Source organism: Rhamphochromis longiceps, linkage group LG8 (genome assembly GCF_057381845.1).
Source record: "Rhamphochromis longiceps isolate RC_006_pf linkage group LG8, R_longiceps_female_GT1.1, whole genome shotgun sequence".
In the NCBI taxonomy this organism is placed as follows: Eukaryota; Metazoa; Chordata; class Actinopteri; order Cichliformes; family Cichlidae; genus Rhamphochromis; species Rhamphochromis longiceps.
Window position 1 is genome coordinate 24,658,882 of NC_140564.1, and position 23,193 is coordinate 24,682,074.

General features: G+C 39.5%; 3 protein-coding genes across 3 annotated transcripts; 2 read left to right on the top strand and 1 right to left on the bottom strand.

Annotated features, from left to right (window-relative positions):
• Positions 1-391: 391 nt before the first annotated feature.
• lrit1b (leucine-rich repeat, immunoglobulin-like and transmembrane domains 1b) lies at positions 392-4,844 on the bottom strand. The gene is made up of 4 exons (XM_085415311.1): positions 3,454-4,844; positions 2,675-3,135; positions 2,121-2,426; positions 392-1,987 (listed from the first exon to the last, which is right to left on the bottom strand). Exons 1-4 carry the CDS (start codon positions 3,573-3,575, stop codon positions 909-911), a joined length of 1,968 nt encoding a protein of 655 aa, XP_085271437.1. The 5' UTR covers positions 3,576-4,844; the 3' UTR covers positions 392-908.
• Positions 4,845-7,712: 2,868 nt separating this feature from the next.
• rgrb (retinal G protein coupled receptor b) lies at positions 7,713-14,875 on the top strand. Its single transcript, XM_085416659.1, has 7 exons — positions 7,713-8,097; positions 8,400-8,556; positions 10,045-10,166; positions 10,601-10,754; positions 10,890-11,007; positions 14,010-14,123; positions 14,368-14,875. The coding sequence occupies exons 1-7, from the start codon at positions 8,022-8,024 to the stop codon at positions 14,506-14,508; spliced, it is 882 nt and encodes a 293-aa protein (XP_085272785.1). The 5' UTR covers positions 7,713-8,021; the 3' UTR covers positions 14,509-14,875.
• A 5,032-nt stretch (positions 14,876-19,907) lies between these two features.
• slc18a3b (solute carrier family 18 member 3b) lies at positions 19,908-22,665 on the top strand. Its single transcript, XM_085415312.1, has one exon. It carries the CDS (start codon positions 20,494-20,496, stop codon positions 22,060-22,062), a length of 1,569 nt encoding a protein of 522 aa, XP_085271438.1. The 5' UTR covers positions 19,908-20,493; the 3' UTR covers positions 22,063-22,665.
• Positions 22,666-23,193: the final 528 nt, after the last annotated feature.

A 23,193-nucleotide genomic window follows, 5' to 3' on the forward strand; every position in this document is an offset into this window, starting at 1 on the left:
TCGTCGTTTATTGCTACAGTTTGCTTGAATGCTGAGTTAATCATACAGAGACTGTACTAGTAGGTAATTTAGATGCTGGAGCACCCATAATCAAAATGATAAAGACTGATCCAATGGAAAATATGAATATTAGTCCAAATTTATGCCATTATATGTATCAACTGTAGTGATTCATATATTAATGCTACAAAAACTGCCTCGGATTTGCCTACAGCTGTATTAATTGATTGTATTTACTTAGTTTAAGCATGTTTTGTAGCAGTTTATAGATACAGGGGATACGTGTGGGTGTTTTTAAGGAAAGTAAAGATGTAGGAAAAAAGTAAGCATAAATCAATATGAAAATATTTATTTTTATACAGTACATTCATACATACACATATATTTTAGGTTACAAATATTTACACATTACAAAATGTACTGTATTTCAGGTTTTTCACCCAACAGTAAACCTGGCACATTCACATCATACTGACATATAAAACAGGCTAAATAAACTATTGTTTCCCTAAATACGTGTAGAATAAAGATTTTCACACAAAGCATAAGTTACATCTTAGGAAAAAACAAAGAAAAGTGAATGTATTGGGTTTAAGAGAGTTTAGGGCATCGAGAGAGTTTTCTCTTATTCTTAAAAGTGCACGATGAATTAAAAAAAGTTATTTCTACACCACTTGTAAATTTACAACTGCGTTACTGTGTATATTTTCCCTTTTTGTTGTTTCCCACCAAATGAATGGTAGCTTTTACTCCCACAAGGCTGTAATTTATTTGAATAGATCCAGTCCTAAAAGAGCTACAAGTGTCCTCTGGATACCCCTTTAAAAAGAGGATCATTTGAATCTTTCTAACAGTGGAGCACGGCGGTGCAAAGTGCATCCTTTGGGAACTGAGGCATATGTTTGGTTTTAACAGAAGTACTCATTAGGTAGCCCTTCAGTCCTGGCTGTGGCCTCTGAGTCAACACTAGATCTTGCTGAGAGCAGCCTGTTGGATTCGTCAGGATTTAGCCTCGTTAGATACTCGCCTTCCATCCCCTTAGCTTTGGTCCCAGGGCCGAGGGTCTCAAACGTGACATACGAGTCCTGTATTTCTTTGGATTGCTTCCCCAGCAGCTTTTGGCAACGTTTCTTTATTGCCCCACAGCACACAATCAGTGTAAGAGGAACAGCAATCACGCATGCCACCGTTATCACCACCACATTAATGAGCTTCTGAGTGCCACTGGCACTGGCTGCTTCATCGGTTGAGAAGATTACACACTGCTCCTTTTTTGGGATCAGGCCTTTGACGCAAACACAGGCAATGTACTTTGTCTTTGGCACAAGGCCGTCAATTGTGATTCTGTTTCTTCCAGAGCCCACATTGATTCGACGCATGTCTCTCTCACCAAATATAGCATATAGGACGCTAAACTCGGTGGTATTTGTGGCTGTAGGGGCTCGCCAGTTCAGAGAGACAGTATGGTCAGTGTCACCAATCACCTTTACAGAACGCACTATCCTTTTCTCAGGAGCTTGCTGTAACGATGAGGCATTGGCCGATAGGTTACTTAAAGCATCCTGTTGCACGTCCAGTGGCTTCTGTGCATCCGAACCTTTGCCTCGTCCCTGAGAAACACCATCAGAGATGCTGTAGCTCTCAATCTCATACTTCCCAGTCACCCCCTTGCCATTAAGAGGTTCAATGATGGGCTGTGCAGCTGTAGATGTAGGTGGAGGAACGTATCTGGCAATAAGCTTTTCCTGGTATGCCGCTCTGCCAATGCCACCATTTTTCTTCCCCCTTGATCTCTTAGAAGTACCACCACCGCCACCTCCTGCTTCTTCTGACCGAAAGGAATCTGTGATCACCAAGGAGATGACAGCGTCTGCCGTGCCCACAAAGTTGGTCGCCTTGCAAACATATTTCCCAGAATCCCGGTAAGAGACAGCAGGCACGCTCAGAATCGACCAAATGATGCCTTCCTTTGAGATCTCTTGCTGAACTGAAAAAACAAAAAGGTAGAGATCCACAGAGATAAGCAGATTGATAAAAAAAGAATAACTTTAATGTAATTGACACGTGTGCAGAAATAAATCAAATCTAAGCACATCTGGAACAAATGCAACAAAACTCACTGGTGCCGTTCATTTTCTTGCCATCAGCACGGCTCCAAAACAGCTCTGGGATGGGGACTCCAACTGTGCCGCAACGCAGCAGCACGTTGTTGCCCAGTGAGCTCCGAACACGAGCCACAGCCGTATGCACTCGAGGGCCTTGGCACCTCTGCAGCTCTGCTTCAGTGAAAAGAACCCCTGATAGGCTCTCAGGATCAGCGCATCTTAGTCGAGTGTCAATGAGAGCCACGGAGGACGAGGGGGACTTCTGAAACTGAACCAGATCATAGAGTCGACAGTCACACAGCCACGGGTTATCATGAAGACCTGCAGAGGAATGTATGGAAAGACTTTATTAGTGAAAACAATAAATTAAGTTGTTTTACCCAACACTGAGTCATTTTAAGACCAGACCATTACCTGGGATTGAGTATAAATAAACATAATTAGCCTAACAAGTTGACACACTGCACACACAGTATATTTAGACTAATCCCTAACTGAGCTTTAAAGAAGTAGCTCTCATACAAGGCAGATTACAAAGAAATCTTAATACATTAACATTCAATCCTCACCAAGTATTAGTTTAGAAGAATCAGCGTCCTGGGGTGGCTTCACACTTAGCCACATTGTGAGAATTTCACCAGGAACGGTTGTGAGACTGTTGCTAGACAAGTCCAGGTAGGTTATGTTCTGTATATACATGATGGCTTCTGCAGGCATGCTGGAGATCTTGTTGTTGTGTAAGTCGAGGAGCCTCAGGTTTGGCATGTCTGTCAGAGACTCCCAGGGGAAGGAGGTAAGGGAGTTGCCATCCAGCCTGAGCTCATTAAGGTTGTAAAGACCCCGGAAACTGTCAGGAGTCAGGGAGTTCAGGGAATTGAAAGACATCCAGAGAAACTCCAGACTGTTGAGGTAGTGGAAGGTGCTGCTAGAAATCCGTGTGATTGCCGTCTTCTCAACGCGGAGCTTTGCCGTGTCAGTTGGGAAATTTTGAGGAACCACAGTGATTTCCGGATCATTGCAAAGAACACTCCTGCAAGAAAATAACAATAAAAAAATATGACTACCTCTACAGAACATGTAGCAGTAACAATATTAAAGATACTTTTAAATTCAAGATGAAAGCATATTTTATACGTTAGTTTTAAATAAAAAAATAAGTTTAAAAAGTTCAGTTTATTAAAGAAAAAACGTAGCAGACTATTTTTGAGTTATACGCAAATGGGATTAAGGAACAAATCCAAGTTAATTCCAGCACACGGAGTCACTGAATATAGCAAAGCTATATTCTCACTTTTATGGCAAAGCATAATAATACAATTGTGCTCTGAATTCAATTCACAGAGCTTACCTCGCTTTTGATCCGTCGCTTAGTTTGTGAAAGAAGCAGCTGCACTGGGCAGGACACGGACTGCTCATCAGAGGAAGAAAAACTAAAGCCAAACAAAAAGCTGCAGGAAAATGTCGACTCATTTTGCAAGCTACTGAACACTATGCAACTAAACTACAGTTACAAAGCATGCGCCGCTACTCGGTCTAACGGGACGCGGGATGCATCGTGGTGTTTTGCACGCTCACAGATCCACTCTGCTCCGACTGGTCTGAATCCTGAGATAAAAAGGATAGGCAGGGATTAGAGAAGGACTTGGGTTATTTTCATTCACACGATTAGGCTATTGCTTCCTGGAAGCTGATAGGTTACCGCGTTTTTACTTTCATTCTTAGACATACTTTCCAAGCAATGATTGGATGGACAGTTATGACACAACTACCTGCAATTATAGGACATAAAGAAGTAGCAGGTGGACGAACTACAATCGCTAAATCTACCATACCTGAGTGAGCATTTGCTTCTTTTTTTTTCTTCGAGTAAAAGGGGAAATATCTGAACACATTTAAAACGTTATTCTTATCTTATCATTTTTATCCGTCTCTAGGCTTTCTGCTCCACGTAAATTGACCAAGTTTCACCAAAAACAAACAAACTGAATAAATTCTGATATGAAACACAAGACGATAAAAACTCCTCTCGATTAGGTTTAAATGTCCTCAAACCGTCGTTTTTGTTAGAAACTTCATTTACAGACTGTAGTTAAATAGTAGCAGTGAGCGACCACTAGATGGCAGTGGGAAGTCACTGAGTGTAAACAATTGTTAAACACTTACACTGCTTGTCTCCGTCCAGGTAATCAGTGGGTTTGAATACAATTTTAAAACAGTTTTTCTTATGGAGAGAATTTCTAATCTCTGCAAGACTGCATGAATCTACTTCCCCCCAAAAAGAACATTAATAAAAACTTGGATTTCATCATGCTTTGTGATTTTTTTTCTGTGCTATTAACACATGTACATTCATACATCATCATATGCAGGCTATCTGAGTATGACATACTTTGTGGATGACAGATGTATTGTCACAGTCTGAGGGTTTTTTTTTTCACAGGTAAAGAGGTTTAAAGACATGGCTGCTCGGCAGGGTTTTCAAATCCTTTAATCCAGTCATCTCTCAGTCTCTTGATAATACAACTTTGTTCCATTTCTTTCAAGAGGGCTGTCCCAGACAGGAAAACCTCCAACCCCGCATCTGTCCCTATAACATTTCCCCATATGACCCCACATCTTGAATTGGGGTGTAAGGCGCATCTTTTAATAATGCCTTTATAGCAATTAAGATTTATTTACAAGAATAAATGATCTATCAACGGGAAAGTGTTATAATAATGAAAGAAACTGATGCAAAATGACATTTTTCATTTTTAATTACCAAAAATATACATTTTAAATAAATACAATTATTAATTTAAAAAATATTAAGTCAAAATAGAAGCAATTCTCTACATTATGGGAAAAAAAACATGTATCGCTTTCACAGGACTCTATGCATAGATTTTTTTTGAAAACAAAAGAATTAAGAAGGCAAGTAGCAGCAAGGGGCTGACAGTCAAACACGGCAGCCTGCACACTAAAGAAATAATAAGACTTCTAAAACAATATCCTTTGGACAAGGAAGGAAAGATATTTGCCAAAATGCACAGTTCATGAAATCCTGTCCTTGACCAGTTCATGAACTCCTCTGTCTACCAAGCAATACAAAGTATTCTACAGTCAAATTTGGGGCCATCTGTCCGACAGCTGAAGCTTGGCTGAAATTGGGTCATGCAGTAGGACAATGATCCCAAGCACACGAGCAAATCTACAACAGAAGGAGCGAAAAAGAAAAGAATCAAGATGCTGCAATAGCCCAGTCAAAGTGAAATGCTGTGTTAGGACCTCAAGAAAGCTGTGAAGAAATTAATGTCTGCAGGCCTCAGTGAGCTGAAGCATTGTTTTGAAGAGGGGTGGGATAAAATTCCTCCACAATAACATGAGAGATTCATAAAATCACACAGAAAACTATTACTATTATTGTTTATAACGGTGGTTCTACAAGCTCTTGCTCACTGGGTGTTCTTAGTTTTTCACAGGAGTCCTGTGAAAACTTTTCTTTTCACATGCCTGAAAGTACAATACCTAAAGTAGGTGCTGTATGTAAACACAGTATATTGGCGCCTGTATGTGCACTGGGGTGGGGGCATTTCCATCTGAGCTGTTTATGAGAAAAAGGTAGAAAAAGACCAGTGTCTAGAAAATGGGAGTTATCCCATTTAACTGCTTCTAGTTTTAAATTAGGAAATATATTTTTTAAAATGCTTTCAGTTCCTGGTCATTTGTTCAAATGGAGTTTCAACGATAAAGCCTTTGTTTCATTGCAAAACCAACAGATTATGCTGCAGTAATTAACTATTTGTCAACGGATCAATGTTTAGCCTTTGTAGGGAGTTGTAGCCTTGTGTTTTATGCCACAGTTTCATTTGTGTGTGGCTAAACACGACGAATTCTCTCTGACTGAGATGATGTTAATTAAACAGTTAAATTAAAGAAAGCTACAGTCCTGATCTCTGGCATTATGTTAAGTCTGGCAGTGCAGGTCATAGTGCAGCTGTTGGACTAAAACTTATTCAACCTCAAAACGCTCTTTAGTTACTTCAATGCTCATATTTTAATCCTATTTTCTTCACACTCAGCCCCAGCAGATTAACAGATTGTGCTATTAAATATTTTGAAATTGAGAAACTGGCATTGCTTTATGTTCCTGAATGGCATCACACTGCTCCACCAGCTTCTAACAAACACCTCGCCAGGCCTTTTGTTGGGATTGAGGGCACCACACAAATATTCTGCGATGTGATTCAGATGCTCCAACTTGTCAATTTATCTGTGAAATATTGGCATTTTTACCGCCCCAAATGTTCCAGAGCAGCTATGACAAGTACACATGTCATAGCTTTTTTGTGTGTGTGGATTGAACACAGAGCTTACAGAAAAGACAATATGGACAGTTTAGAAAAGGGTATTATAAGTCCATTGGGACAATTCATTACTTCATAGTTAATGAGGTTGGGGTAATCTGTGGCAAGCTTAGTGGTGCAATCAGACTCTACCCAAATGTTACATTTTAAAAGGTTTAAGCAGCCACAATAGCCAAAGGTAACTTAGGACAGCTGTGACATGGGATGACAACATGCCATGTCACAGATCCTCAAATCCTCGCAAACTGCCTTCTTGAACATGACAGCAAGTACGTAACAGCAAGTATCCAAATGGCCTCCACACTCACCAGATCTCAATACAATCACAGACCTTTGGGATGTGGTGGAACAGGATGTAATCCCACACGTGCAACCAATAAATCTGCAACAACTATGATGCTATCTTGTCAATATGGACCACAATCTCTTAGGATTTTTTCCAGTACCGTGCTGAATCTATGCCAAAAGGAAATAAAACAGTTCTGAAGGTAAAAGAGGTCTACTTCCTGAAAGTGATGTGTAGGCTGGTCTGGAAAACATTTCGTTCTTACAGCAGAAAGAAAAGAGATAGCCTGATGTAGTCATGAAAGTGAGTACTGGCTCTTGACATTAAGTAACTTACGGTTGTTCCCAAAGTTGCCTGAAAAGCCTCCAATTAATCCAAAACTCAACAGTGACTCCCTGTTAAACCCAGAATTGAATTTAAGATCCTTCTTCTCAGATACAAGGTCTTGAACACCTCCCTTGTTATCGTAACAGAGCACTTGTGATTTTTGAAAAGAGCTAAAAGTAGAATTGGAGGAAAGCCTTCAGCTTTTAGGCTCCTGTGGAGCCAGCTCCCAGTTTTAACTCAGGAGAAAGACACCTTCTCTACTAGTTTTTTGGAAACCTGGAATGTAAAGGTCTCTTTTTCTAAAGCACTTTGGGTCAACGTCTGTAATTTGAATATGCTATTTACTATAAATAAAATAGACAGGACGGTCAACACAAAAAGTGCATGTTCGAGGTATATTTTTTTTTCATTTGCAAAAATTTCATAGATCCGCCCACCTCTATTCTCCACTCCCCATGTGTTTATACACCATTATTACATTAGTCTGTGCTTCATCTTGTCTTCTTATGCCCACCCCAATCGGTGGGGTGAGCCCTAAAGTGCATTTAAGAGTTGTAACTGTCCAGACTGCCGGTCAAAGTCTGCTTAAGAGTCCAACACTCTTTTAAGTTAAAAGACAACATTTCCCATGTTTCCTTTCTCTTATCGCTTACAAAGCTGTAGGTTGGTTTCGCCACAGAGTGTTCGGCAATAAACTGTCAGAGCCTTTAGATGACAGAATTGCGCAGAAAACTCGCAAAGTGTTTGCAACCACTCACTTGCAGAATGTGTGCAGGAAGTCTGCTTGTTAGGACATTCTTCGGGGGATTGTAAAGAGGGCTTTGCTAAGATTAGCGCGTTCGTGCTTTTTCACGTGAAAGCACCTTTATAAGGCCTTATTGTGGCACAGACTGTGGGTGGCTACGCTGCAGGAAAACGACTCGTCTTCTTTGCAAAGTCTAATTTGTGTGCTTCATCATGGCAACATATACGTTACCGGAGGGATTCACAGAGTTTGACATGTTTACATTCGGTTCAGCACTCCTTGTTGGCGGTAAGTGAAGCGCGCTGTATGGTTATACAAGAAGGAAGGACCCAGATAACCATGAATAAATTTGGAAGAGCTGTATTTTTAGCGGGATTCCTTGTTTTTGTTTGTTGGGGGGGGGGGTAATGCTTGGAGATGAGTTAGATGTTAAAAGTTCCAAACCAAAACTACTTAAATTGCATTTTGTTTGTTTGCACACTTTGTGGGCCAAAAAACCAATAAGATCGGCCATGCAGACAAATACAGCTAGAGGTTAAATGTGAAACCAAATAATAGAAACGTAATTTATTCTTTGTTTTCACTTTTAGGGGTGCTGGGATTCTTCCTCAATGCCATCAGCATCCTTTCTTTCCTCAGGGTGAGGGAGATGCGCAATCCCAGCAACTTCCTGGTGTTCAACCTTGCTGTAGCTGACCTCAGTTTGAATATTAATGGACTCACTGCAGCCTATGCAAGCTATCTCAGGTAACAAACAGGGCATGCTCTGTTAGAAATGTATTTTCTGGCCTTCTACAGTCACTTTGTATATCTGAATCTTTCAGCAGAAGTTTTCATATTAAGCTGTCCAGCACAAGCTGACTAAGTCTCGGGGTTTCATAATAAAATCCACAATCTACTTTGTTCACATTTGGCAAGAAAATATGTTGAAAGTGACCAAACAGCCCAAAGTTTATAAAACTTAATGTGCACTGATGTTGTGAGACATTTCCAGCTTGACCTATTAAGAAAGCTGATTTTTCCTTAAAATTATTATGTAAAGTGTTACGCAAGACAGTTGTTTTTGTACAAACTACAGTGGGGGGTTTTAATTAATACATTTATTTAAGTAAAATCAACTTGGTTTTTGCATTTCTCTTCTCATTTTTTGCTTATTGTAAAAATGTCCACGTGTTTAATTGGAATCCAGTTATCAAGCGAACCACTTTTTCAAATTTTAGAATCAATTGTTTAAGTTTAAGTGGGATCATTTGTAAGTACACCTTCATGAACCCAGCAGCCCACTGCACTCGTAGTGTCACAGCTATCATAAAATGAAGTTAAACTTTATTTAGTTTGTGCAGTTGAACATAATGAAACACAAAAACAACAACTTATTATGATACAGATGTGTATACTGACCCATCATATGATATTTCATATGCTTGTTGTCTGCTGCTTTTAATATGTGGCAAAGCATCCATCCATTCACAATTCAAAGACTTCTCCTTCTAGAGAATCGATCCTATTTTAGTGACACGTGCATACAACGATAACCTATTGATGCTTCACCCAAATTCTGCTCAAGGTCAGAGACACATTTGGTGTTACATTGGGACTTTTCCCTTTTCACAACATAAGCTTTATGGATTTTATTTACAGTTTGAATTTAGTGTGCACAAAATGATAAAGAAAACTGCATGAAATACCAAATGAGGTGATAGCTTGACTTTTTGCTTTGCCTCACATGTGCCCTACATGGTGATAATGACGTTATTGTTCATAATTATGGAGGGAGTGATCCTACTGGTTGACTCCCAGTTAGGGCCTTTCTGTCACCACTGTCTTAACATCAGTGATATGGTCACATATATTTATGCCGTTTACTGAATGGCGATGGTTACTGCTGACCATGTAGTCATAACACTCCTCAACTTAAACACTTTTATTTTGTGTTGATCTACATTAATATGTCCTGTATATGACTATTTGTGAAACTTTTTGACTTCTTTCAATTTAAATTCTCATTAGAGAACTCAATGACGAAAAAACTTTTTGTGCTTCACAAATTACAACAACCTATGAATTATGATGGGTTGTGATCAGAATAGCCTCCACATCAATGAGTTTCTGGTTATTTTATTGAGCTGTATACCTTTATACCTAAGCACTTTGTTTTTATATATAAGTTTGTGTAACTTTAGGTGCATTTTTCTGCAAGTTGTAGTATGACACATGTTTCTTTGTCTTCTTCAGATACTGGCCATTTGGTCAAGATGGTTGTGCCTATCATGGTTTCCAGGGGATGATATCCATACTGGCATCCATCAGTTTCTTAGCTGCAATCGCTTGGGACAGATATCACCAGTACTGCACCAGTGAGTAAAGGCACTACAAATAGGTGTTCAAAATGTTAGTTAATGCAGTTTTATACACAATTGAAATGAGATATTCAGAGAAAGTCAGTCTTAAAAAAAACTGAAACATGCATATTTTATCTGCCCCTGGGAAATGGTATAACTTTTTATTTATTCATTTTTTGTTTCATGTTGGGCAGGGGATAAGCCGCTTTATAAGCCGCTTTGTAAACCATGTGGAGCAACTCTTAAACGTTTACATTTTATATTTCTTCATGTTTTTGTCAACTGAATCGACTTTATATTTTGTCGGCGATAACCTTGTGATATTTAGTCAACTTAAAATAAAAGCATTTCGATTCCCAAAATAAGACTAAAACTAAGTTATGCTCACGTCAAAAGTTTGTGACTAAAACTAAATCAGATTTTTCTGTTAAAAAATGAACACTGTGTAGGACAGAAGCTTTTCTGGACCACATCTATCACGATCAGCAGCATCATCTGGATTCTCTCCATCTTCTGGTCTGCTGTTCCTCTACTGGGATGGGGCGTCTATGACTTTGAGCCCATGAGGACGTGCTGCACGCTGGACTACACCAAAGGGGACAGGTAAATGTGTAAATATTAAAAGATAATCTTACCATGAACAATAGTTTTCTGTTTTCATACCTGCCAGTTCACATGGAAAACGGGTACATAGACTTTTACAGCTGTTGTTGTTGTTCATGGTTATTTTTCTAACAGGGACTACATCACCTACATGCTAAGTCTGGTGGTGCTCTACCTGATGCTCCCAGCTTTTAACATGTACTCGTGTTATGATTTGATCTACAAGCATTTCAAGAAGATCCATCACCACCGGGTAATACATGCTGCAGTCTTACTAAAAATCATTGTGTATTAGCACATCCAATTGTGCCTTCAAAATATTTTGTTTTGTTAAGTATTGGACAGTCGTACAAAAGAGTCTGATCACTGGCTGTGTAGAAGAAAGCAGCTTAAATGTTATTTTGCTCTAATCAAAGGGGCTCTAATCAAACCACGAGTTTAAGAAGATTAATTTTACGCATAATGAAACACAACCTTTAAACCTGCTGGTGAGTGCTTTTCTTTTTCTTCTTTATTTTATTTAATCTTTAACAGGCTTATTATTTCTCCATTCTTCTATTTGCATGCCACTCTTTATTGTAGTTTTTTTATGCTGAGCATAGAAGTGAGACCGGTTGCAATATTAGGGCCATTGTAGGTAAAAATAGTCATTATTATTATTAAAGCACTCAGGTACAAAAGGATAATAAACTCAGGCAAAAAAGTAATTTCCAAGAATAAGGTTATGAATAAAATAAAATAAAAACAGGGCAATTTACAGAGGAAAAGTCAAGAAAAACATTCTCTGAAAAAATATTCTGTATTTATTTATTTTTTCTGTTAATTTCCAAAATTGTATTATTTTGCTTAAAGTCCACAGACAATGAACTGAAGCAAAGTTGTAAAGAAGAAAATCCTCCAAAAATGTGAGATAATGATTCATTTGTATAGAAAATGAAAATTATGGCTTGATAAAGGCACGGCACTTATCTTAGACAGCAGTCTAAGCAAATAAGCCCAGATTTCCCTCACCCTAGCCACTTCCTCCTGCCCATCTAGGGGTATTAACCCTTTACAGCCGATCGGAGCGGGCACGCTCTGTTTTGCGTAACTATTTTTAAATCCCGGTAGCTCTGAAACCAAGTAAGCTAGCGCAATAATTTTTTTTTGCATATGAAACTGGAGGAGTTGTACTTACATCTTATGCCATCAGCTTGTCCTAGGTCACAGTTTCCTTCCACATATAGCTTTGCAAAAACTGCATAAAAATCACTTGCAGCAACAAAAACATGATATTCCAGAAACACGCTTCGCCGATCCATCAGCTGTTTGTAACACTTCCTACGTCCATCAGCGCGAACTATCACATGACCGCATGACCTGCCCGAAACCGGAAGTGACGTCATTTTGCGGAAATGTAGTTTTTTACGATCGGGGCCTTATGAGCTTGTGTTTTACTTGTTATGTGTTTTAAAAAGTTATGTTTGACTTTATGACTTTCTGTGTCGTTTCTGGGATGCTTAAGACTCATATTGCACTGCTGGAAATAGTTTATTTTGATGCATATGCTGTTATTTTGCAAATTTGCACTATAATATTTATTTTCGTTTTTCCTGCAGTATATAAAAATTGGTGTATTTCAAAAATAAAACTATGAAGACACTTAAAATAAATTTCCTGTGGTGGGAAACTAGTTTGTGTAACTTTTTTGTATTTACAGTTTTGAGGGATAAGCCTCTTAAATTTCTCTAACTAGAAATATATGTTAAAAAAACAAAAACGATTTTCAATTTTTTTGTAGTTTATTGCACTTTTTTGCAATTTATGTAATTACTATGCACCTAATGCAGACATATTATTAAAGTTTGGGCTATAATGGTTGTATTGATGTATAGCAACTTGAAATGCTCCCAAAAATGGCTCCACAGCATGTAAAAATATAATATAAGCTCTGGCGAACTTGGTTCTATGGTAGGTCTTAAAGGGTTAAGCCCAGAAAACCTCACCTAGGAGGTGTCCGGGAGGCATCCTAGTCTGCCCAAACCACCTCAACCGGCTCCCTTTGATGTGGAGGTGCTGCGGCTCTATTCCAAATCCCTGTTGAATGATCAAGCTCCTCACCAACCCTGAGAGAAAGCTCAGATGGCAGCCCTGGCATTGTCCAACACTAATCAGAATTAAGTCCGACTTACACTTGGTCAGCATTCTGGTGGAGTGCTGGAGAGGGTTTCACCAAGGGACTCTAAGAAGGCTGGGCCCTCTGAACTGTCATTTGGCATATAGGCACAAACAACGGTCTGGATCTAATCTAAACCCCAAAACACAGGCAGCAAAAAACAGGGATACAAGTATAAAAAACAACATTAAGCCTGACCATAGCTTCTCACCGAAACTCCAGAATGGAACAGAGTCAAACCCCTCAGTGAGAAGGAAACTGGTTCCATACCCCAAGTTGTACGTTGAGTGAGTCAGACTATATCTATATCAGCTTGGACTCGTCCCTCATAAGTGAGGTGATATTGAATCTACCACAAACCAGTTTTGGAAGCCAGGGATCAGAGTACCAGGACCTCTGCTCTGACTGCCAGTCAATCCACTAAGCACTGAACACCTCCTGTGGGCCCCTCCTGTGGGTGGTCAACAGGAGGATGGACCTATGTTGCTTTTTCAAGCTGACACCAGCTGGGCCCCATGGCTTAAGGCCTGGCCATCAGACAATTGTCCTCGAGACTGTACCCCAGGCCTGGCTCCAGGGTAAGACCCCAGTAACCCTATCCCAGGCAGAGAGCACTGGACCCCTGGATTGTTACGCTGCATAGGTTATGTGTACCACTGTTTTGTCATAGGTAAGGAGTCAGACAATCTGCCATGGCAGACCTTACCAGAGCAAATTGCCCCAACCACATAGCTCCTAGATCAATGGGAAACATAAACCCCTCCACCGTGATAAGGTGGCGATTCATGCAGGGGATCTCAAAAAGATGGCAATCTGAAAAGCAACCCATGTAAGGCTCTGAGTTGGTTTCCATCCTATTCAAGTGTGATCTGTTGTCTATTAATTATTCATCCAGCAGTTATGCCACATTCTAACCTTGTGTTGACCACATACTTTTGGTCACGAAACCACTGAAGTGCATCTCTACTTCATCTCTTGTTTCAGCAACTACACACAAGCTTGATAAGATCATTATCACTATCATTATTAGACTAATTGTGACACACTCTTTCTGTTTTTGAAGCCTTGTTGTATGTAACACAATGGATTTTATTTTACAGTTTAACACCAGTTTGCCTGTGAGGGTACTGCTGATGTGCTGGGGCCCATATGTCATCATGTGTGTCTATGCCTGCTTTGACAATGTGAAGCTCATCTCTCCAAAGCTAAGAATGGTATGTATTTATTTTGTTTTTTGCAACCTAACACTATGTGAAAATGAAACAGTTAAACACCTCTTTCTTCTTCTTATTGTTGACTTTTAGTTTAACAGTTTCTTAGTTGCAGTTTCAGTCATCATTCTTGTGACTTATTCCACAAGCAAGACAATGAAAGGAGTCAATCATTTTAATGTCACACTTGCCATAGTATGTGAGACAACTTAAACCTTTGCTTTTTTGTGTGCCTTTTCCCTTGTAGATGCTTCCAGTTATTGCAAAGACAAATCCTATATTTAACGCTCTCCTCTACTCATTTGGAAATGAGTTCTACCGAGGGGGAGTTTGGCATTTCCTCACTGGACAGAAGATTGTTGAACCAGATATTAAGAAGTCAAAGTAAAAGAAAACCCAGTAAAATCGGGCAAAAATCCAAGATCATCAACTGCTTTCATGATAGGTTCCTCATTCAAACGTAGTAGGATGTTTTGAAATAAACATTGCCAGGTCAGAGATGTACAGTTGTGTTATTTTCATATTTCATATTTGTACAGTACATGACATTACAGGACGGTCTGTTTGCTTGGAGCCACCATACCTCATGTTGGACTTAGCTCAATCAACAAAAAAACATGCTGCAGGTAATCTGACCATTTTAAATGTTCATGCATTCTTTCTTTCAGCAGCTTGACTTTAACCTGCACTGCTCAAGCATCCACGTGAATCCAGTGACAATAAACACAGATGTTGCTCCTCTTCTGCTGTTTGCGCTTTCTATTTTAATCCGATTAATGGAGATGCTTGTAAGCAAGAAGCCTAATTGCTGCAAGCAGAAATGTGCCTTTTATCACATGTCAGTGTCAAATCTAAAGTATTTTAATAAGCAGATTATTTAATAGTGGTTTTGTTTTGTAGACAGCTAAATAATACAGCCCCTCTGTACAGTGAGGAAATATTTACTGTGTTAAGCCCGTTGCGCAATTAAGCTCCTTCTTAGGCGACGTGGACTTAATCTCATTTCAGGTACTTGTCTAAATTAGGAAATGCATACACTAAACTACACAGAGTTTGGTAGCGTTTTGTCTTCATTTCATATTAACTTACACTGAGCTAAATTTGATGACATATTCAGTTATATTTAAACATATTTAACAATTTTGTTTTTACTTTTCAGTGCGCCGAATAGTTCTAAAACAAATGCTGTAGTTTTTTTAGTAAATAGGCAAACGTTTGCATTTTCTGTCTGCATGCACATGAATAGATGCTTCAGAGCAGGAACACAGTTACCCTTAAGCTATATTGGCTTAGCAATTTCATAATACCAGCAATGAAATGTCTTTGTGGGTTGAGTTACTAAGTCACGTATATTCCAAAGATCACCACAGAAGGGGCACATACTGTAGAGCAGGGCTGTCAAACATAAGGCCTGGGGGCCAGATTTGGCTCATGGAGGACTCTATTCCGGCCCACTTGATGACTTTGGAAAATGTGAAGGAGGGCATAGATTTTGGATTTTTAACTGTTTTACAGTTTTTCCTACTAATAAGGAACCTCCTTTACTGTCATTCATACTACATCAAAGTAATTAAGTAATAGATAAACAATAACAAAACACAAAAAAACGGTTTTATCGCAATCTACTAAAGAAATTTATGTTAAGCTTTAGAGTAAATTTAGATTTAGCTTTTTCTGTCATTTTAGACATGCTCACAGATGTCAGCATTTCTTTATTGTGTAGAAAAACTTGAGTTGTACTGCTGAAATTGCACTTCTTTTTCTTGGATTAAATTGGATTAAATGTCTATATAAACTTCTTTACACTGACAAATAGAGGGGTTTCCCTGCTTCGGCCCACTTCAATTCAATTCAATTTTATTTATATAACGCCAAATCACAACAAAAGTCACCTCAAGGCGCTTCAGATCAAAGTGGGCTATATGTGGCCCACGATGTAAAAAGAGTTTGCCATTTCTGCTGTAGAAGAAACAACTCCAGCTCTGATGCTAAATGTATCCACAGCAGAAATAATCCACTGTGAGACGATCCTTGTCACACTAACCTCCGAGGTGTGACGTTGTTGCCCGCAGGCTGGTCGTAAGGGGATTAAATTCTCTCACCATCAATGGCAGCCTTCTTTAAGGGAGAAGGACTCAGCCTAATGAGCAACAGTGAAGCAGTCCTGAAATTAGACTGTTGGCTGCTTAAATTAGAATGATGAACCCCTGCATTTAAATGTTGAATTGCATGAAGTCATAGCCCTGATCATTTTTACCCCAGTAAGGCATCTCTTAAAGTTGCTATTTGAACGCTTTTGTTTTTAATAGTGCAGACAGACAGAAGACTCGAGTCAACTCAGAACTAATGTACAGTATGAACAGTGACAATACCTGCAAATTAAATGATATTCCCATTTGCTTCAGCTGCACTTTCAGTAGCATGCCTAACCAAAATAAAAGGCTGAACATTGTGCTAAGTTAGCAATGTCTTTGTGAGTTTGTATTTTTTTCTGTATCTTTTCTTGAATGTAAAAATGTGACAAGTGGGGATAAAAGTAAGTTGAAAAGCTTGAGCAGGGGGGAAAAAAATGCATCGCCTAATCAGAAGCTGCCTCGGGAATGCTGTTATGCAGCCTGCTCATTAGCATCGGATTTCCTTCCAGTATATGAGCAAGCTCTGCTCATTAGGAGGAGTTAAATATTTGGCACAATCATGTCCTTCCTCCAACGTCTCCTGCTGCGATCAGGACTTTTCTTGAGAAAGATTAAAGAACTAAAAGATCAGCATCAAGTTCTTAGAAACAGTTGGCTGATTGTGTGTGTGTGGTCTAGTGATCTAATTTGGTCAGAGCTGTAGATAGACACTGTGGTAATAGCAGAAAGTTCACAGGAAGAAAGTAGAACCTGTCACAGACAGATAAAGCCTGACTGAGCCTTCCCCCAAAACAAATAAGCGATTACAACCCTTTTCATCCAATAGAAACGTTAAGATTTGGGATCCACCCACCAGGCAAGCTGAAGGTTAATAGAAAATAGAGGTGTGCTAAATTTATTACTCTTCACAGACAATGTTAGAAAACAGAATGATGCCTGTCCTTATTTGGCAGCTTTCTCTAATATAAGGATGAGGATAATAATAACTTCAATTAAAATAAATAAATAAATAAATAAATAAATACATCCCTAGAAAATAAAAGTCCAAGATGTTTAAAGAAGAGCCTTAAAAATCTACTGTGTGCCATTTATATTTGGCTGGAAAAATAAATTAGGTCACTAAAATACAGAGGATATCACTGCTTTAACATTATCTTCAGTTCTAAAAAACACTTATTGACCTACCACGTCAACACCAATCAATTGTAGGCTTGGTTAATGAAAAAGCGTCATAACTTCCAGTGTTGTAATCACTTGTGAAGATTGTTCTTTTGCATGCTTCAAAAGAACCTCAGTTTGTTACATGCCCTCCCCTACTCTTCTATCCTAGTTTAAATTGGCACAATAGTGTTTAATTCCGAAACAGCAAGCCGATATAATGGAAGTGTATCATTCCAAAAGCATTTATTTGTGCAGCTGAATTAAATTGGTGAAAACATTTTGAAGAATTTTGGTCGAAGAACACTCGCTTTGCTAAACGGCCCTAAAATATCTAAAAACAGGAAAAGTGAGTGATGCAAAAATCATCTTTGAAGTTTAGCCACAAGGGGCGGCTGAGTGAAAACACTATTTGTAAAACCTCCAGAGACACTATATGGACCTAGCTGGTGAAGTCCTGCATGTTTACAGCATTAATACTGAGCATGTGTTTACTCATGTAAGAGACAAAGGTGAAAGCTGCCTATCAAAGAAGAAAGCCAAAGGGCAACTAAACCCTCCATTAAATATTACACACTACAGTCCAGAGGTCAGATCATATCAGTGGAAGGAAGCACGTTAGATGGTAAAACCCAAGCTCTGATGCTTGGCTTAGTGTTACATAATACTATCTGTTCATAATAGTTTCTCGGTCACAAGTGTTATCATAAATTTTGATGCCATTAGACCACGAACTGTGTCAAAGATGTGACATATCTGAAGTGGATTTTTCATGCAATGATTTTTAAAGAATTAGATCACGCCTGTGTCACTAGGCATCTAGAAAACCTTGCCCCTAGTCTCATCCATTAAGCCTCTCTGTTGTACTGTCTTCACGTCAGAGGCTGAGTCATCATCCATAATTCAGCTCTGAGGATTAGGCTGAAACTCTTGACTCTGCCAAGTTATGCATGAATGATGTATAAGGCAATAATATTATACATTTTTTTAAGTGTTTATGTAATATGTATGTTTATCTCTCTCTCTCTGTGTGTGTGTGTGTGTGTGTGTGTGTGTGTGTGTGTGTGTGTGTGTGTGTGTGTGTGTGTGTGTGTGTGTGTGTGTGTGTGTGTGTGTGTGTACCTACACATATACATATATGTATATAAATCACTTAGGCACCGTCACTTACATAAAGCACATGCTGCTTAATCTTTATATCTTTTTTTTTTTATCTTTTTATCTTCAATATTTAATATTTAATCAAACTCATGTGCATACATATATATTCATACACTTTCCTGTGCAAAACTCCTGAGCCACCTCTCCCATCTCCTTATTCCGTGTTTCCAAGGGATAGAGCAGAATTATTTTTAAAGGAATGACCAAGAACTATTTGAGCCTAATTATTATTCTTATTATTACTACTATTGTTGTTGTTGTATTAGCAAATTTTAATTTAATAAATTTAAATGTTATTCTTTTTTTTTTACCCAGATTGCTGTACTTAAATTAATATTAGTTTTCTAGTACCAACGAAGAGGTGCCAGTCTTGTAGTCTGTCCTTGAGCATGCGCTACCCTGTGATTTTAATCATTTGTAGGTCGTTATCGCCCTCTACTGACAAACAGAAAGAAGTCTTGTTAAAATGCATATATTAGAATCACACACTGACAGAAAGTAAGAATAACAACTATAAAAAAAATATTTTGCAGTTTCTTTTGTAGCGTCATACAACGAACAACAGACTTAAATAGCAATAGTACTGCGCAAGACAAATATTTGAAAGAAACCGAAACTAAAGCACTTAATTGAAATTCTTTTAATGGGTCCTTTGGGTAGTAATAGCCTGTAAATAATTCTACAACTGTATAAAATGTCAGGACTGTAGTACTTAGTAAAGGTAATGCAGTGATTTCCACTCCTGTTGTTTGTACCAATGAATTTTCTCCACGAGGTGTCGCCGATGTTAAACTTGTACCCTGCACAGTGTCTGCGCTGATAGCTGAATGCGACATTATTCCGTGTAAATGCAAACGCTAACAAGAGCCATGACTTTTGGGAGTTTAGGCAACATTTTTAAGAAGGCCATGAAAAGTATCTTTGCTTCAAAAAATGAGTGAGAGACTCAAACCTGGCCGTTTAAAGAGCCCGTGGGGGCTGAATCTGTCCACGGTACTGGAGTCTTTTGGGTGCAGAAAAGGGCAGTGTGACAAAGTAACTTTAAACAATAAGGTCAATGACGTTACTGGCAAGTCTAAGAAATGTCGTAAATGTTGTGTTTTGTGCGATTGATATGGATAGACTTTTATTCTGAAAACATGTACCGTCTCTTGTGCGTATATACTGGTGATGACAAAGCGCAATATATTTTTCTATATCTCCAAAGTCTAGAGTCACACACTGAGAGTACGAAACGATTTTTCTTCTGCGCCTTTGTAATAGTGTTCACCAGCTCTTATTGGTTGAAGTGATTGCTGCCAATGGTTGGAGATTAACATAAAAGAGACAAGTGGAGAAGGGATCCACTTGGGGGCAAGCTGGTGATGCGTCATAGCACTTGCTGAAAAGAGGAGACAAAAAAAGGGACTAAAATAGCGCCGAACCTGCGGGTTAATGTGCACCAATGGCCACGGAGTCACTCGTGGTCTCGGAGCAGAGCGCAAAAGTGCCACAGGTGATAGGAGGTATGACAACAGAGATAAGCGAGATTGAGTGTTCTCTGTTGTGCAAATAATTATCAAAATCGCTCCAAACAAAAACTTTGATATGTAAGAATAGAAGCTGAAACCTCTGCAAGGTGCAGAAAATCTACGATTTCACCACGTCACTTCTCGGGAGATCATGAAACATCATCGGACGTGGCTGAGCCGAGGACAAGAGGAGAAAGCTGAAGAAAACCATCTTCACAGATGAGGCAACCAAGTTCATCTGCGCCTCTCCCTTTACGCACAGGCGAGGTGAGGACGGAGAGCGTTACTTCAGTGTAAAGAAAGCACCAATGAGTCATCCGAGGTGTTAAAAAGATCGGCATCAGACGGAAGAAGCACAAATACAGTTTTGAATCGAAAATCCTTTTTTTTTTTAAAGAAAAGCACACCATGGATGGAGAAGGAGGCTCTTCGGGGCTGGCCAAATCAGCCGCTGTAAAACTGTCCGAGATGGGTGAAAGAACCAAGCAGTTAGGCACCGCGATGCGGGATCCTCACCAGCAAAGACGGATCATACTGGTGATTGTTTGCGTGGCTCTCCTGTTGGACAATATGCTCTACATGGTAATCGTGCCAATTATTCCAGACTATCTTGCTGATCTGGAGCTTGAGCAGTCAGAACACGTCCACGTTGTGATGCACTCCAACACTTCGGCAAACAGCACAAGCCAGGACAAAAGCAACAAGGACAATTTAGATATCCAGATAGGAATACTTTTTGCATCAAAAGCCATCCTCCAGCTCTTAGTTAACCCCCTGTCGGGAACTTTCATAGACCGGGTGGGATATGACATTCCACTTTTAATTGGACTGACTGTCATGTTTGTCTCTACCTGCATCTTCGCTTTCGGGGAGAATTACGCGACTCTCTTTATGGCCAGAAGTTTGCAGGGTCTCGGTTCTGCTTTCGCAGACACCTCTGGAATCGCAATGATAGCTGACAAATACACGGAGGAGGGAGAGAGAAGCAGGGCGCTCGGCATTGCTCTGGCGTTCATCTCTTTCGGGAGTCTGGTGGCGCCTCCCTTCGGGGGCGTCCTGTACGAGTTTGTCGGCAAACGAGTGCCGTTCATCGTGCTCGCCTGCATTTGCCTGGCGGATGGCTTAATGCTACTGACCGTGATCAAGCCATTCTCTAACAGGACTAGAGAGAACATGCCAGTCGGCACCCCCATATACAGACTCATGATTGATCCCTACATAGCTGTGGTGGCCGGGGCACTGACAGTGTGTAACATCCCCCTTGCCTTTCTAGAGCCAACTATAGCCAACTGGATGGAAACCACCATGCACTCATCTCAGTGGGAAATGGGGCTCACCTGGCTCCCAGCCTTCTTCCCTCACGTTCTCGGTGTTTACATAACGGTTAAATTGGCAGCACAACATCCAAATTTGCAGTGGTTTTACGGAGCTGTGGGCATGGTTATCATAGGGGCGAGCTCCTGCACAGTTCCCGCATGCAAAACTTTTGGGCAGCTTATCGCCCCGCTGTGCGGCATCTGTTTTGGCATAGCGCTGGTAGACACTGCCCTGCTGCCCACACTTGCATTTTTAGTTGATGTGCGTCATGTTTCTGTGTATGGTAGTGTTTATGCTATTGCAGATATTTCCTACTCTGTCGCTTATGCTATGGGTCCCATAGTAGCCGGGCAGATAGTGCACAGTCTCGGTTTTGTACAACTTAATCTTGGTATGGGTCTTGTCAATGTGCTTTACGCACCAGCCCTGCTGCTGCTGCGCAACGTGTGCCAAATGAAACCGTCCTACTCAGAGAGAGATAACCTGCTAGACGAAGCTCCGCAGGGGCTGTACGACACAATCAAGATGGAGGAGAGGAGAGCGAAGAAGAAGGGCTACAGTTCGGCAGGGAATTGCCTGTCGGTAGATGAGAATGGGTTTGACCCTTTCAGAGGACAGCGGTCCTTGTCAGAAGAGTCCTCCGGCCCGGAGTGCACTTAGACCGGTTACAATCCGACCGACAAATCAAAACATTTGTGCGATTTGTGAGGCAGACAAATTACAATGTAGTGATTTAAAATTTTATGTAAGTACCGATGTGCAAATATAAACACCTAGTCACCAACGTCACAACTGTGTGACTCGTTTTTCAAAGTTTTCTTTCATCTTTTTTCTGACTGTGGTTTCATTGTGTCAACAAACAAGTCTATGTAGCGTTTGTCAAGGATGTATAACTCGAGTTTTGTGAGAGATCTTTCAGCTGCCGTTGAATTTGTGTGTACTATTCAGTATTATATATACAAACTATATAAATAGATATAATGTGCGTACAAAATTATATGGGACCAACTGTAAGCAGCACATTTCTCCCCTTCTCAAAATAGCCTATATTTTTAGTCTCGGAGGAAACTTTTTTCACTTGCACATCAAAGGCCTCTTTCTGTTTTGTTGTTAAAATTGTGGATTTTAATAAGTAGGCCTCTTTGTTTTATTTATTTATTTTGTTTGAAATTAAATGTATCATAATAAATGGATTTTGTACATATGTGGATACACGCACAATGTAAATTGTTCAAATAAAAAATATATATATATCCGTGGATCTCTACAAAGTGTGTATGCCGTTGAGCGCGGGTGTGTGTGTACGAAACATTTTGTCAAGACGTAGCTAATGATGTCAGTCCCCTTAAGATGAATTAATGTGTATTAATTGAATAATTGTGGTTTTAATAAATCTCTGTTTGGATCAGTGTGACGGTGGTGATTTCATTTTCATAATTTTAATTTCAAATGAATAAAACAACAAATGCCGGATTTGTTTCGATATTAATATAGGAACTGTAGACGATAAAAGTGGCTAAAAGTCCGCATCACCCCTCCTGCAAACATAAAAACACAAGAGAAGTGTTATTTGATTTCATTATTTATTTATTTTTTAAACGATCAGGAAAAAATCTTTATTTTTGAATGTTTGCTTGCTGACACAGGAGGCGCACATTAGTCACAGTGCGTAAACAAAAATCGAACAAATTCAAGTGTAACACGCATAAACTGATTTAGTTCTCGGTTATAACCTCACCACGTTGTCAAACCCGAGACCATGAGACAAGCTTAGCATTTAAATCTAAAAAA